Raw genomic sequence first — 16,893 nt, 5'->3', positions numbered from 1 at the left:
GTGGACATCCTCCATTTTCATGTGGTGAGATCTTTCCTTTTCACATTATGCTGATGGATTTATTATTTTGATGTCTTTATTATATACATGAATAGGCATATTCCTTGATAACCTGTACAGGGTAGAGGGTTTTTTCTGTTCCTCTGATAAGGAAACTGTTGATTTTTTTTTACTTGGTCTTCTGAACGATTTAGACCAAGTATTTGTTGGTCCAATCTTTTCAAATTTTTGGACATGGAATAGCCACATGTATATATTGGTGGTGATCTGTTGCAGAGATTTATACAGATACCTTCCATTATGGTCTGTGGCACTTGATCTAGTGTATTTTTACTTGCACTATAATCTTTGGTAGCTTTTATCCTATCCATTAAAGGTTATGTTTTATGATTTTTCTCTATTGCTGATTTGCTACTTTGTATCGTGAGAATTTGTGGATATTTAATCCACTGGGTGCTGTATCTCTATTTTGTCTCTGGGTATGGCAGGTTTTCTGTCAACTGGTCTAAATACGGACCAATGGCTAGCTGAAGCAAAGGAGGTATTTTCGGAACACACGTTCACACAGAAAAAGTATCTCCCTACATATAGTGTTGCCTTCAAAGAACTCACTAAGATATATCGTGATCAGATTACATCCTGGTGGGAGGTACAGAGCCTCGAAAATTATCTGAAGGCTGGTATCGTCCCACGAGGATTAAGAATTAATATCTCTGCAGGAGCACGACATAAGAACCCCAGTTTTATTGCCAAATGGGAAAAAGAGGCTACAAGTAGTTCCCTTCGCCTTATGCAACTTCTTTTAGAGGAAGAAAAGAAAACTTTGAGTCTTTTGAATGACCGTTTGAAAGATCAAATTGAAGTCACTAAAAAATTCTCTACAGAGACTGATTTTTCCCTAAAGGAAAGTAAGTTAGAAACTAATCTTGAGCGCTTTCAATATCATCTCAAGGAGCGTAAACATCGCCAATACTTGAGGGATGCACAAGATTTCAAAGATAATAAGGCGTATTTGGTTATAAGTACTCGTATCAATAATATTGACCTTGAAACTGATTTGTCTTCTACTGATACAGACTTCTCTGATACTGAGGGAAGGGGTAGAAGCAATAGGGGGAGAAACAGAGGTTGAGGCAAAGGCCGTGGTAATCGTGGTCCTCTTGATAGATCCGATACTACTGTGGGGGTCGCATTTTTTAGATCAGAGTTATCCTTTAAGGAACCGTCAACATCCGGTACGGAAATAGGAATCGTTCCTGAGGATAACAACCCCAATACTATTGTACCTCTTAGTTGTGTCTCTAGTTCAGTATCTTTATCTGTTTCTAACGATATACAAGTAGTGAACCTGTCCTCTAGGGTTCTTAACCGAGAAGAACTACAGGTTTTGAAAAAGGGTCTTACATTTGTCCCTAGTACAGACTTTGATCTGTTTCGGTCTATAAAAGATCTAAGTCTGTTTTTACGTAAGGTACATTGGAGAAAGTTTTTTCTTCAACAGGATAATCGTACCTGTATGGATATGGGGATTCCTGTTGATTTGTTACCAGATGTACGCCTGTTGACAAGTATTGGAGAAGTGAATCCCAATGATCTTGGAAGAGGTCCTTTTACTGTTTTAAAAAACAGGAGTATTAAAATGCCCCCTCCCACTGGAGATGTTTCTGCAATAGATATCTTTGAAAACTTGGTTACACAAGATTTGAAATCCTTACAAGGAAAAAAGATCTTTTCCAGGTACAATTGTACTAAAACAGAAATGGCAGTTATCAATAGGCTTGAGCAGGATGACCACATTGTCATCAAGCCCTCAGATAAGGGTGGCAATGTGGTCATCCTTGACTCCATACAATATTCTAAAATGTGTGAGACCCTCCTCGAGGATAGAGTGAGCTATGAGGTTTTGGCTCATAACCCTACTTCTGATTATTTGATTGAACTCAAAAACATTTTGGATGAAGGTTTATTCATGAGGGTCATTGATAAATATGAATTTGATTTCTTAATGCCAAAAGATTCAACAGTGGCTACCTTTTACTGCCTGCCGAAATTACACAAAGGTCTCTCCCCCTTAAAGGGGAGAACAATTGTGTCAGGTATGGGCAGTGTTAGCCACAATATTGGCATTTACCTAGATCGTGTCTTAAAACCCTTTGCTGCCTCTCTACAATCCTTTGTACAGGACACCCCTGATCTTCTTCGGAGAATAGAGGGATTAAGTGTTGATCCTGAGGTTAGTTTGGGCAGTATTGATGTGGAAGCTCTTTACACTTCTATACCTCATGACAAGGGGCTAGAAGCAGTGTTATATTTCCTGAACACCAGAGGATGTCAATACCGGGCCCACAGCGAGTTTGTTATCAAACTACTTCGGTTCTGTCTTACTAAGAACTTCTTTTTGTTTGACCATAAGATCTACCACCAGCTCAGGGGCACTGCTATGGGGAGTCCATGTGCCCCGGCATATGCTAATTTGTTCCTGGGCTGGTGGGAGGAGACCCAGGTCTTCAGGAGTGGTATGGACGCTATGGGACGAATTGAGCTGTGGGTTCGTTATATAGACGACATCCTGATACTGTGGAAGGGCTCTATGGACAGTTTTTCTGAATTTGTAGATACACTGAATCATATTGAGTGTGGCCTATTCTTTACCTCCGTGATTGTCCCGTCTTCATTGTCCTTTCTTGACATTTTGATTGAGAGGAACAATGATGGTACTATCACCACTTGTACTTACAGGAAACCCACGGCTACTAACTCCTTGTTGAGGTGGGACAGCAGTCATCCTGTACATTTAAAACGTGGAGTACCTAAGGGTCAATACCTTAGGATACGCAGAAATTGTTCTACAGAGGAATCTTTTGAGAGACAGGCTAAGGAACTTAGAGACTGATTTTTGGACAGGGGTTATCCTCATGATGTCTTGAAACGTGCTTATAAACATGCTAAGGGTAAAAATAGAATGGAACTCCTTAAACCCAAACCCAGAATCGAGAATAAAGGTGATATGAGATTAATTACCACTTTTGATAATGGAGCAAGTGATGTACGTGCTATCTTGGCCAAACATTGGCCTGTTTTGTTAATGGATAAAGATATTGGAGGAGAACTACCGATACGACCTCTGATCACGTACAAGAAAGGCCGTTCATTGAAGGATCGGTTGGTCAACAGCCATTTCACCAGACCCTCCTACACTACTTGGTTGCCCACTAACGTGAAGGGTTGTTTTAGATGTGGCCACTGCGTTGTTTGTCCCCACATTTCTCCTGGCATTGGCTTTGTTAGTAATGTCACAGGACAAGTATATCAAATTAGAGAATTCATCAACTGTAGTAGCAAGGGAGTGATTTACAAGGCCACGTGTTTATGTGGTAAGGAATATGTGGGCTAAACTATTAGGGAATTCAAACGCAGGGTGGAGGAACATATTGGAGACATCACCCATAAGAGAGACACCCCCATTTCACGCCACATTAATCAGTGTCAAGGAGGGAATGTCAATTCTATCCAATTTTTGGGGATTGAAAGGGTAAAAAAACCACCAAGAGGTGGCAATTGGGATCGCACCATTCTACAAAAAGAGACTAAGTGGATTTTTTGTCTGAATACCATGACCCCAGGAGGGCTTAACCCCTTCACTACCAAGGGTGGTTTGCACGTTAACTACCGGGCCAATTTTTACAATTCTGACCACTGTACCTTTATGAGGTCATAACTCTGGAACGCTTCTATGGATCCCAGTGTTTTCTCGTGACATATTGTACTTCATGTTAGTGGTAAAATTGCATTCAAATAACTTGCGTTTATTTGTGAAAAAAACGGAAATTTGGCGAAAATTTTGAAAATTTCGCAATTTTCCAACTTTGAATTTTTATGCCCTTAAATCACAGCGATACGGCACACAAAAAACTTAATACATAACATTTCCCACATGTTTACTTTACATCAGCACAGTTTTGGAACCAAAATTTTTTTTTGTTAGGAAGTTATAAGGGTTAAAAATTGACCAGCGATTTCTCATTTTTGCAACACCATTTTATTTTTAGGGACCACTTCACATTTGAAGCCACTTTGAGGGGTCTATATGATAGAAAATACCCAAAAGTGACACCATTCTAAAAACTGCACCCCTTAAGGTGCTTAAAACCACATTCAAGAAGTTTATTAACCCTTTAGGTGCGTCACAGGAATTTTTTGAATATTAAAAAAAAAATGAACATTTAACTTTTTTTCACAAAAAAAATACTTCAGGTTCAATTTTCTTTATTTTACCAAGGGTAACAGGAGAAATTGGACTGCAAGACTTATTGTGCAATTTGTCCTGAGTACGCTGATACCTGATATGTGGGGGGGAACCACTGTTTCGGCGCATGGCAGAGCTCAGAATGGAAGGAGCGCCGTTTGACTTTTTCAATGCAAAATTGGCTGGAATTCAGATCGGACGCCATGTCACGTTTGGCGAGCCCCTGATGTACCTAAACAGTGGAAACCCCCCCAAGTGACCCCATTTTGGAAACTAGACCCCCCAAGGAACTTATCTAGATATGTGGTGAGAACTTTGAACCCACAAGGGCTTCACAGAAGTTTATAACGTACAGCGGTACAATTAAAAAATCATATTTTTTCCACAAAAATGATCTTTTCACCCCCAATTTTTATTTTTCCAAGGGTAACAGGACCCTAAAAGTTATTGTGCAATTTGTCCTGAGTACGCTGATACCCCATATGTGGGTGTAAATGACTATTTGGGCGCATAGCAGAGCTCGGAAGGGAAGCAGCGCCATTTGACGTTTTTGGCTAGAATTGAGATCGGACACCATGTCGCGATTGGAAAACCCCTGATGTACCAAAACAGTGGAAACCCCCCACAAATGACACCATTTTGGAATCTAGACCCCCCAAGGAACTTATCTAGATGTGTGGTGAGAACTTTGAACCCCCAAGGGCTTCACAGAAGTTTATAACGTACAGCAGTACAATTAAAAAATCATATTTTTTCCACAAAAATGATCTTTTCACCCTCAATTCTTATTTTTCCAAAAGTAACAGGACCCTAAAAGATATTGTGCAATTTATCCTGAGTACGCTGATACCCCACATGTGGGGGTAAACCACTATTTGGGCGTATGGCAGAGCTCGGAAGGGAAGCAGCGCCATTTGACGTTTTTGGCTGGAATTGAGTTCGGACACCATGTCGCGTTAGGAAAGCCCCTGATGTACCAAAACAGTAGAAACCCCCCACAAATGACACCATTTTGGAAACTAGACCCCCCAAGGAACTTATCTAGATGTGTGGTGAGCACTTTGAACCCCCCAGTGCTTCACTGAAGTTTATAACGTCCGGGCGTGAAAATAAAAAAATCGTATTTTTTCCACAAACATGATCTTTTAGTCCCCATTTTTTTATTTTCCCAAGGGTAACAGGAGAAATTGGACCCCAAAAGTTGTTGTCCAATTTGTCCTGAGTACGCTGATACCTCATATGTGGGACAAAACTACTGTATGGGCACACGTCGGGGCTCGGAAGGGAAGTAGTGACGTTTTGGAATGCAGACTTTGATGGAATGGTCTGCGGGTGTCATGTTGCGTTTGGAGAGCCCCTGATGTACCTAAATAGTGGAAACCCCCCACAAGTGACAACCATTTTGGAAACTAGACCCCCTAATGAACTTATCTAGATGTGTGGTGAGCACTTTGAACCCCCCAGTGCTTCACAGAAGTTTATAACGACCGGGCGTGAAAATAAAAATATCGTATTTTTTCAACAAACATCATTTTTTAGTCCCCATTTTTTATTTTCCCAAGGGTAACAGGAGAAATTGGACCCCAAAAGTTGTTGTCCAATTTGTCCTGAGTACGCTGATACCTCATATGTGGGAGAAAACTACTGTATGGGCACACGTCGGGGCTCGGAAGGGAAGTAGTGACGTTTTGGAATGCAGACTTTGATGGAATGGTCTGCGGGTGTCATGTTGCGTTTGGAGAGCCCCTGATGTACCTAAACAGTGGAAACCCCCCACAAGTGACCCCATTTTGGAAACTAGACCCCCTAATGAACTTATCTAGATGTGTGGTGAGCACTTTGAACCCCCCAGTGCTTCACAGAAGTTTATAACGACCGGGCGTGAAAATAAAAATATCGTATTTTTTCAACAAACATCATCTTTTAGTCCCCATTTTTTTTATTTTCCCAAGGGTAACAGGAGAAATTGGACCCCAAAAGTTGTTGTCCAATTTGTCCTGAGTACGCTGATACCTCATATGTGGGACAAAACTACTGTATGGGCACACGTCGGGGCTCGGAAGGGAAGTAGTGACGTTTTGGAATGCAGACTTTGATGGATTGGTATGCGGGTGTCATATGCGTTTGGAGAGCCCCTAATGTACCTAAACTATTGAAACTCCCCACAAGTGACCCCATTTTGGAAACTAGACCCCCCACCGAGCTTATCTAGATGTGTGGAGAGCACTTTGAACCCCCAAGTGCTTCACAGAAGTTTATAACGCCTGGGCGTGAAAATAAAAAAAACATTTTTTTCCGCAAAATTATATTTTTGCCCCCAATTTTTTATTTTCCTAAGGGTAACAGGAGAAATTGGACCCCAAAAGTTGTTTTGTAATTTGTCCTGAGTAGGCTGATACCCTACATGTGGGGGTAAAACACTGTTTGGGCACATGGCAGAGCTTGGAAGGGAAGGAGCACCATTTGACTTTTTCAACGCAGAATTGGCTGGAATTGAGATCAGACGCCATGTTGCCTTTGGAGAGCACCTGATGTGCCCAAACAGTGGAAACCCCCAATTATAACTCCAACCCGAACCTCAACACACCCCTAACCCTAATCTGAGCCCTAGCCCTAGCCCTAACCCTAGCCCTAACCCTAGCCCTAACCCTAACCCTAGCCCTAACCCTACCGGGAAAATGGAAATAAATACATTTTCTTTTAGTTTTATTATTTTTCCCTAACTAAGGGGGTGATAACGGGGGGTTTGATTTACGATTTATGGCGGTTTTTATGTTTGGCGGCTGTCGCACGCTAAAAGACGCTTTTTATTGTAAAAATAGTTTTTGCATCACCACATATTGTGAGCTATAATTTTTCCGTATTTTGACCCACCGAGTCATGTGAGGTCTTATTTTTTGCGGGACGAGTTGACGTTTTTATTGGTACCATTTTCGGGCACGTGACATTTTTTGATCGCTTTTTATTCCGATTTTTGGGACGCAGAATGAACAAAAACCAGCGTTTCATGAATTTCTTTTGGGGGGGTGCGTTTACACCGTTCCGCGTGCAGTAAAATTGATAAAGCGGTTTTATTCTTCGGGTCAGTACGGTTACAGCGATACCTCATTTAGGTCGTTTTTTTATGTTTTGTCGGTTTTTTGCAATGAAAACTATTTTATATAAAAAATAATTATTTTTGTATCACTTTATTCTGCGAGCTATAACTTTTTTATTTTTTTGCAGATGATGCTGTATGGTGGATCGTTTTTTGCGGGACAAGATGACGTTTTCAGCGGTACCATGCATATTTATATGCGTCTTTTTGATCGCGCGTTATTGCACTTTTTGTTCGGTGGTATGATAATAAATCATTATTTTTTGCTTCGTTTTTTATTTTTATTTTTTAAGGGGTTCGCTAAAGGGGTTAACTAATGGGACAGTTTTATAGGGCAGGTCATTACGGACTCGGCGATACCAAATATGTGTACTTTTATTGTTTTTGTTTTTTTTTATTTTGAAAAAATGGATTTATTGGGGAATATTTTTTTTTTTTTTACTGATTTATTTAGCGATTTTTTTTTTAATTATTTTTAACACTTTTTTTTTTTTTTTTTTTACTTTATTACCTTGTCCCAGGTGGGACATCACTGTCCTGTGACAGATCGCTGATCTGTCACATCACAGATCACTGTGACAGATCAGCGATCTGTCACAGGCACTGCTGCAGACTTCCTCATGCCTGCGCTTTGCAGGCAGTGAGGAAGTCAGCTCCCTGCAGGCCCCCGTCGCCATCTTGGATCCGGGGGCCTGTAGGGAAAGAGCCCCCCGCAGCAGCGCTGCACATTGCGCTGCCGTGGGGGGCTCAGGGAAGCACGGAGGGAGCCCCCTCCCTGCCGATGCTTCCCTTTAACCCCCGGTACACCGCGATCGCGTTTGATCGCGGTGTGCAAGGGGTTAACGTGTCGGGGGCGGTCCGTGACCGCCCCTGACACATTGTGCCGGGTGTCAGCTATGATAATTAGCTGACACTCGGCCGCGATCAGCGGCGCTCACCACGTGGGCGCCGCTGATCGCGATGACGTAATATTCCGTCCATGGTAATTAGGTCCATGGACACATGGACGGAATATTACGTCAATTGTAGGTAAGGGGTTAATGACCAACTCAATTATGGCTGCTATATTTAGGGATTGGATATATGTGTGAACTTTATGCTTTTATTTCCTTTGTATATACTGTAAAATACCCTTCTTTATATATTTTGTTTGCTACCTTTATATTCTGAGTTTGAATTTTTGTTATTTTTTCCATCTTTTGTTTTGTTTATTATATGGTTTTTCTGCCCTTTTATTTATTTTGATTTTGTTATTGCTCTTTTGAGGCTTCTTGATTGAGACATTTTGCTGTATTCCCTTCATTATGTTCCCATGACTTTGGTTGTTTGGCACTACTTGTCACAATCGTTGTTTTGGGGGGAGGCCTATTAGAGCTGTACGGCCTGTCCGTCCGCTTGTAAATATCGGCGCACGGACTGATTAATGCGCGCATGACCGGAAGTTTGGGGGCCATATTGCCTACTGGCAGTATTGTTAATCGGAAGTATTGCGACCTTTGTCGCATGTTTTACTTCCGCCCTGTTGGCACTGATGGAATATGAGTGCGCATGACCGGAAGTGTGGCGGCCATTTTACTTTTGGGCAGTATGACTCAACCGGAAATAAGGCGGCTCTTGCCGCGGGACACGCCGGCCTATGTACACTATTGCCTGGAACTGAATGAGGTAAAGGAGGTGGGCGTTTCTTACCAATACACTCATCACGTGCCTGCGTTCCATAAGGGGTAATGGTGGACGGCGTGCGTCCCAAGAAACCTCAGGTGGATGTATTCTATTTGATTGGCAGTTTATTTAAGCGCCCTCCTTATCAGTCTGCCTCACTCCATTGTCATCTTAGGAGGCAGCCTGTATACTCTGTGATGATGCCCAATATGTGCTAATAGGTCCCCTGAAGAGTCAATAAGTGACGAAACGCGTCGGATGCACAGGGACTTTGTAGGGCCATTTTTTGTAGGGGTCAGATGTGGATTGCCCTTGTCAGGGCGGGAGTCATGGGTGTCAGAAATGGTAGCTCTTTTAGGGCTTGAATAGGGTGAATACCTTTTTTCCTGACCTGACATGACTCTGATGGGACATCTGACCGTGGACATCCTCCATTTTCATGTGGTGAGATCTTTCCTTTTCACATTATGCTGATGGATTTATTATTTTGATGTCTTTATTATATACATGAATAGGCATATTCCTTGATAACCTGTACAGGGTAGAGGGTTTTTTCTGTTCCTCTGATAAGGAAACTGTTCATTTTTTTTTACTTGGTCTTCTGAACGATTTAAACCAAGTATTTGTTGGTCCAATCTTTTCAAATTTTTGGACATGGAATAGCCACATGTATATATTGGTGGTGATCTGTTGCAGAGATTTATACAGATACCTTCCATTATGGTCTGTGGCACTTGAAGATAATAATACCAAAGAATTTGTGTTTGCAATCATTTTCAGGAAGAAACTGAGTATTATCTGACAGAATTGCAGGGGTGTCAATGCTTTTGGCCACAACTGTAACTGCATGATTGTTTTTTGGGGAAAAAGTTTTATTTTAAATAAATAAATAAAAATAAGCACATAAAAACAGAAATTGCTTATTGGGCTTTGTTTTATGGCTGCAAAATTAGGGAGGTAGAATATATTAAAAAATGGAAGACTTAATAGGAATCTGTCTCCAGGTTGTAGCTACCTAATCAGAGATCAGCATAATGTAGGGGCAGATACCCTGTTTCCAACTATTTGTCATATGCTGGGCTGCTTAGTGTAATTTTCATAAAAAATCATTGTTTTTTCTGCAGGAGATTATCACTAGAGGACTACTTAGCCTGGCTGCCAGGTATTCCACCCCTAGCACTCATTGGCAGCTTTCTGCTCAGCATTCAGAGAACTGCTAGATCTGCAGCAGAGAAAACAGTGATTTTAGCAAAATTCCACCAATTAGCCCAGTGACACATTGCTGGAATCAGGGTCTCTGTCTGTAATTTATGTTGCTCTCAAACGGAATATCAGTCCCCTGTAACAGGTTTAACTTCTCCTCCATGTTAGTGCAGAGTATTATGCCTGCATGTCGGTATTCTATTGGTGGCAATTTTTAGATCTCCAGCTCCTATAGCAATCATTTGGCAACTTGCAATTACTGTTTCAGCAAATAGGCCGATGGAGGAAGGCCTCTATCTTTGTGGCTATTGACCACACCATTTCATTACACAAAGAATACTCTTTAGAGATGATATATTTGTTTTATATAATTTTTTCCCTCTTTTCAAGTTGACAATCCTGGTGCTACTAGTGGATATTATAATCTAGGAGTCCAACAACTGAGAAGTGACAAATGAGTGTTGAGCCACTGGTTAGCAAAAACAGTTTAAAAAAAAATGAATCCAATATGTAAATATTCATGTATTTTGAAACCTAGATATATACGGTACTGATTTGTATATTATATTTACGATTTTCCATAGATTTCATAGCTAACCAATATTTAGCTGAATGTTTGCGTTCCAAGTGTTCATGGCAGCACGGTGGCTCAGTGGTTAGCATTGCAGCGCTGGAGTCCTGGGTTTGAATCCCACCAAGGACAACATCTGCAAGGAGTTTCCCTTTGTTTGCGTGGGTTTCCTTCGGGTACTCCGGTTTCCTCCCACATTCCAAAGACATACTGATAGGTGATTTAGATTGTGAGCCCCCATCAGGGACAGTGATAATAATGTGTGCAAACTGTAAAGTGCTGTGGAATATGTTAGCGCTATATAAAAAGAAAGATAATTATTATTTCTAATATGTATGTATATTTTTTCATTAGGTAGATTATGTGGGGATCGTATACCAGAGCCAATCGAGTCATCTGATAGCAGACTATGGATTGAATTTCGAAGTAGCAGTAATATCCTGGGTAAAGGATTCCACGCAGTTTATGAAGGTTTGTTACAGTTTCAGGTGTGTTAGCGTAAGGCCGGGGTCACACTAACCGACGCAAAATACGGTCCGTAGTTTACAGGCGTAATACGGATGAATGACCCCTAAACAGTGCTCCGTATGTCATCCGTAAGCAAGGTGTGGTCGCGTATTTTGCGCATGTAAGCATCCGTATGCCATCCGTATGCTGAGATTTTCTCGCCGGCTTGCAAAATGGACATATAATGGAGCCCTATGACAGGTTTTATAACACAAAAGAAAGAATAGTTATAGACACATAGAATACATATACCGTATATACTCGAGTATAAGCCGAGGGTGCACAGTGAGTGGCCTCAGTTATCTGCAGTGTGTGGCCCCAGTTATGATGCACAGTGAGTGGCCCCAGTTATGATGCACAGTGAGTGGCCCCAGTTATGCACAGTGAGTGGCCCCAGTTATGCACAGTGAGTGGCCCCAGCTTTGCTGCACAGTGAGTGGCCCCAGTTATCTGCACAGTGAGTGGCCCCAGTTATGCACAGTGAGTGGCCCCAGCTTTGCTGCACAGTGAGTGGCCCCAGCTTTGCTGCACAGTGAGTGGCCCCAGCTTTGCTGCACAGTGAGTGGCCCCAGCTTTGCTGCACAGTGAGTGGCCCCAGCTTTGCTGCACAGTGAGTGGCCCCAGCTTTGCTGCACAGTGAGTGGCCCCAGCATTTCTGCACAGTGAGTGGCCCCAGCATTTCTGCACAGTGAGTGGCCCCAGCTTTTCTGCACAGTGAGTGGCCCCAGCTTTTCTGCACAGTGAGTGGCCCCAGCTTTTCTGCACAGTGAGTGGCCCCAGCTTTCCTGCACAGTGAGTGGCCCCAGCTTTTCTGCACAGTGAGTGGCCCCAGCTTTTCTGCACACTGAGTGGCCCCAGCTTTTCTGCACAGTGAGTGGCCCCATCATGTTGCTGCTGCCGCTGCCTCCCTTACAAAAAAAAAAATAAAAACCTGCATACTCACCTCAGTCGCTGCCCCCTGCTCATCAGCGTTGCGCTCTGCAGTGACTGTACAGGCAGAGAGCGATGACGCCCTCTGACCTGATTGTCACTGCAGAGGACGCAAGACAGCAGAGCGCAGGGACAGGTGATATGCCTCCCAACCCCCCGCGTTCATACTCACCGGGTCCTGGCGCTTGTCTCTGCAGCTCCCCTGCTTGTTGTTCCATGTTTTCGGCGCTGCTCTCTTCCTGGTTCAGCGGTCACGTGGTACCCGCTCATTAAATATGCGCATATTTAATGAGCGGGTACCATTTGACAGCTGAAACAGGAAGAGAGCAGCGCCAACAACATAGAACAAGCAGGGGAGCTGCAGAGAAGGGTGAGTATGCTCTGACACCCCCGCTCCCCCTCCCCTGCCGATCCCCCCCTTTATATGACTCGTGTATAAGCCGAGAGGGGGACTTTCAGCCCAAAAAAATAGGCTGAAAATCTCGGCTTATACACGAGTATATACGGTATATATATATATATATATATATATATATATATATATATACATACACATGTAATTGAGACACATATATTTATATTTCACAGAGTTCTTCATAGAATGGCCGCTATTTCAATTGCCGGCTTTTGTGAAATCATTCCCCAACCCGACATGAAATGACACATGGTTTACATACAGTAAACCATTTCATTTCATGTATTTTTATATGTCCCTGACTAATAATTAGATGTGGGTTTGTGTGCAAAATTTGGGAGATGTAGTTGTTATTTTAAGGAGTTAATTCCTTGTTAAAAAATGCGTGGGCTTTCCATTGCCCTGTAGCGGTGGCGAATGGGTTAATCTAACAAAGGGTTAATGTCATCTTACAATCGAATGGTGACATTAACCCTTTGTTAGATTAACCCACTCGCCACCACTATAGGGCAATGGGAAGCCCACGCATTTTTTAACATCGAATTAACCCCTTAAAATAACAACTACAACTCCCAAATTTTGCACACAAACCCTCATCTAATTATTAGTCAGGGACATATAAAGAAAAACATGAAATGAAATGCTTTACTGAATGTAAACCATGTGTCATTTCATGTCGGGTTGGGGAATTATTTGATAGAAGCCGGCAATTTAATTAGCGGCTATTCTGCTATGAAGAACTCTGTGAAGTATAAATATATATGTTTGTCACAATGACATGTATGTATATATATATATATATGTATTCTATGTGTATATATCTATTCTTTCGTTTCTTTATTAAACCTGTCAGTATGAGTTTACTGTATAGCGCACTGAATTGCCGGCTTTTCTAAAAGACACCGGGTGCGTATTTCTCGCAAGTCACACATGTGGTCCGTGTGTAATGCGTATTTTTGGCGCACCCATAGACTTTCATTGGCGTTCTACGGGCGTAGTACGCTGACAATCGCAGCATGCTGCGATTGGCACGGACCGTAGAATACAGATGAGAAATATTCGGCTGATGGAAGCTGCCCCATAGAGAATAATTTGTCCGTGTGTAATGCGTGCTTTTAACGCCTCTCACTCGTCCGTATTCCTCGCCACTGTGACCCCGGCCTAATGCAGAAAAAGAACTGGTACTTAAAGGGGTTTCTCCGCGAATAGAAAAAAATAAAGGAAAATAGTTATAAATAAATTCCTAAACACTTTTAATTAGCAAATCACAATAGCTGTGTCTAGTGAGTTAATCACGATAGAATTTAAATGGCCGCTGTCTTGTTACAATAACAGAGACCTGTCATAAAGTTTGAATAGGACACGGGTCCGAAAACATATACAGTAGGAAACTCTACTTTAAGTGTAGGGAGATGTTTTCCTAGAATATTTTGAATTATGACAGGAGGTAATTTCGGCTTTGCAGTTTCGTTTTTTGCTCCCTTTCTTCCCAGAGCCATAACTTTTTTATTTTTCTGCCAATATGGCCATGTGAGGGCTTGTTTTTTGCAGAACAAGTTGTGCTTTTGAACAGCACCATTGCTTTTAACATATCGTGTCCTGGAAAAGGGGAGAAAAATTCAAAGTGCAGGGAAATTGCAAAAAAGTGCAATCCCACATAGATACCAAACATGTGTAGGTTCTTTTTTATCTAAGTGGTGAAAAAAAATTCCAAACTTTGTAAAAAAAAAATAAAAATTGCTCCATTTTCCGATACCTGTAGCTAGGGATGAGCGAGTAGTGAAATACTCGGACTCACTGTACTCGTTACGAGTAGCTCCTAATACTCGGGTACTCGTAACGAGTAGCAAGTCCAATGTAAGTCTATGGGAAATGCGAGTAATGGGCAGAGAATGTGTGTTAACAGAGACTATGTGCGCATGGAGAATTTGTGCGGGGGTCTGTGGGGCTGTGTGTATGTGTGCTGGGCTCTGCCGGTGCTGTGCGGGCTGTGCTGGTGCTGTGCGGAGCCTGTGCGGGCTGTGCTGGCTATGTGCGGGGCCTGTGTGGGCTGTGCTGGCTCTGTGCGGGTCCTATGCGGTGGCTGTGCGGGGCCTGTGTGGTGGCTGTGCGGGCCTGTGTGGTGGCTGTGCCGGCATCGTCCGATGGGATTACTTGTCCCATCCGGCTATGCCCGCTACAGTGACAGCATTAGCGGATGATGGGAAAGTAGTATTCCCATCATCCAGCTAATGTGGTGAATGTAAAAAAAAGACACACAGAACATACAACACATAACATACAGTATATATACATAATATACAACACATAACATAGAGTACGTACTCACCGCACACACCTAATTCCCTGAAGCCATTGATCACCTGTAAAAAAATTAAAATAATAAAGCAACCTATACTCACCTTTCCACCGTAATCCTATTAATAACGAGGGTCCCACATCTCCCGTGGAGAGCAACCGCATCAGCTGATGCGACCGCTCTCCAGGGGCTCCAGCGATACAGTGACGCTGCATGGCCAACCAATAACAGTAATGCCACAACAAAGAAGGCAGCGGCTTTACTGTGATTGGCTAACACATGCCGGCGGGAGATCCGAATATTGCGAGGCGAGTAGTGAAATTTACTCGCTAGGATGCGAGTACCTCATTACTCGCCGAGTACCGAATCCTAACGAGTATATTCGCTCATCCCTACCCGTAGCGTCTCTATTTTTCTTGATCTCGGGTTGGGCAAGGGCTTATTTTTTGCATGCCGAGCTGACGTTTGGTGCAGATACGATCTTTTGATTACCAGTTATTGCATTTTAAAGCAATGTTATGGCAACCAAAAAAACGTAATTCTGGCGTTTCGACTTTTTTTCTCGCTATGCCATTTAGCGATCAGGTTATTCATTTTTTTTATTGATAGATCGGGCCATTCTGAATGCAGCGATACCAAATATGTGTATGTTTGATTTTTTTTTTTATTTTGAATGGGGTGAAAGGGGGGTGATTTGAACTTTTGTATTTTTTTTATATTTTTAAAAACCTATTTTTCTTTTACTTTTGTCATACTTCAATAGTCTCCATGGGAAACTAGAAGCTGCCATAACCCGATCGGCTCTACTACATACAGGTGATGATCAGATCTTCTCTATGTAGCAGAATTACTCACGTGCTATGAGTGCCGACCATCGGGCGGTGCTCATAGCAAGCCGGCAGTGACAACCATAGAGGTTTCCAGGAGACTTCTGGTTGTCATGCCAACCCATCCGTGACCCGCAATCACGTGACGGAAGTCACCGATGAGCGGGATTTAGGGCGGGATTGCCGGAATCGCATGTTAAATGCCGCTGTCAGCGTTTGACAACAGCATTTAACGGGTTAATAAGCGCGGATGGATCGCGATTCCACCCGCGGCTGTTCCATGCACATGTCAGCTGTTCAAAACAGCTGACGTGTGCCAGAAAAGATGTGTGCTTAGCAGCGGAGCCCACATCAAAGCGAGGGAGTCTGACGTGGGCGTACTATTATGCCCAACGTGGAAAAGGAGCTAATACTGGAAATATCAGTGGTGGTGACGTAAGCAGAGCATGCTCACACTACTGTCCTCCCTGTCTATTCTGAGCTAATAATGGAGATACCAGGGATACTGAGATAAGAAGCAGCTCACACTGCTGTCCACCCTGTATAGCTGATCTAACACTGGAGATACCAGGGGTACTGAGGTAAGAAGAGGCCGCTCACACTGCTGTCCACCCGGTCTATCTGACCTAACTCTGGAGATATAAGGGGTGCTGAGGTAAGAAGAGGCTGCCCACACTGCTGTCTACCTTGTCTATCTGGTCTAATGCTGGAGATACCAGGGGTGCTGAGGTAAGGAGAGGCAGCTCACACTGCTGTACACCCTGTCTATCTGGTCTAATGCCGGAGATACCAGGGGTGCTCAGGTAAGAAGAGGCCACTCTCACTTCTGTGTACCATGTCTATCTGGTCTAGTTCTGGAGATATCAGGGATGCTGAGGTAAGACGAGGCTGCTTACATGGCTGACTGCCATGTCTATCTGATCTAATTCTGAGATACCAGAGGTGCTGAGGTAAAAACAGGCCGTTCACACTGCTGTCCAGCATGTCTATCTGATCTAATACTTGAGAAATAAGGGGCGTTGAGGTAAGAATGACAGCTCACACTGCTATTCACCGGTGTATCTCCACGTCAATGCAGAAGAACTTCCACCTACATATGCTCCATGGGCTATAAGTGGGTGGCTACAGGGAGAATA

General features: G+C 42.9%; 1 protein-coding gene across 1 annotated transcript in view; it reads left to right on the top strand.

The window, feature by feature from the left end:
- The window catches only part of TLL2 (tolloid like 2), a 337,545-nt gene that overhangs the window by 260,341 nt on the left and 60,311 nt on the right, over window positions 1-16,893 (top strand). Inside the window, exon 11 of the mRNA XM_073585855.1 lies at window positions 11,134-11,250. Coding sequence (XP_073441956.1) covers window positions 11,134-11,250 — 117 coding nt within the window. The remainder of the gene's footprint in view (window positions 1-11,133; window positions 11,251-16,893) is intronic.

Source organism: Dendrobates tinctorius, unplaced genomic scaffold (assembly GCF_039654945.1).
Source record: "Dendrobates tinctorius isolate UK_male_01 unplaced genomic scaffold, ASM3965494v1 ptg000089l, whole genome shotgun sequence".
NCBI classification, from domain to species: domain Eukaryota; kingdom Metazoa; phylum Chordata; class Amphibia; order Anura; family Dendrobatidae; genus Dendrobates; species Dendrobates tinctorius.
This window is presented reverse-complemented; position numbering and strand designations above follow the sequence as displayed.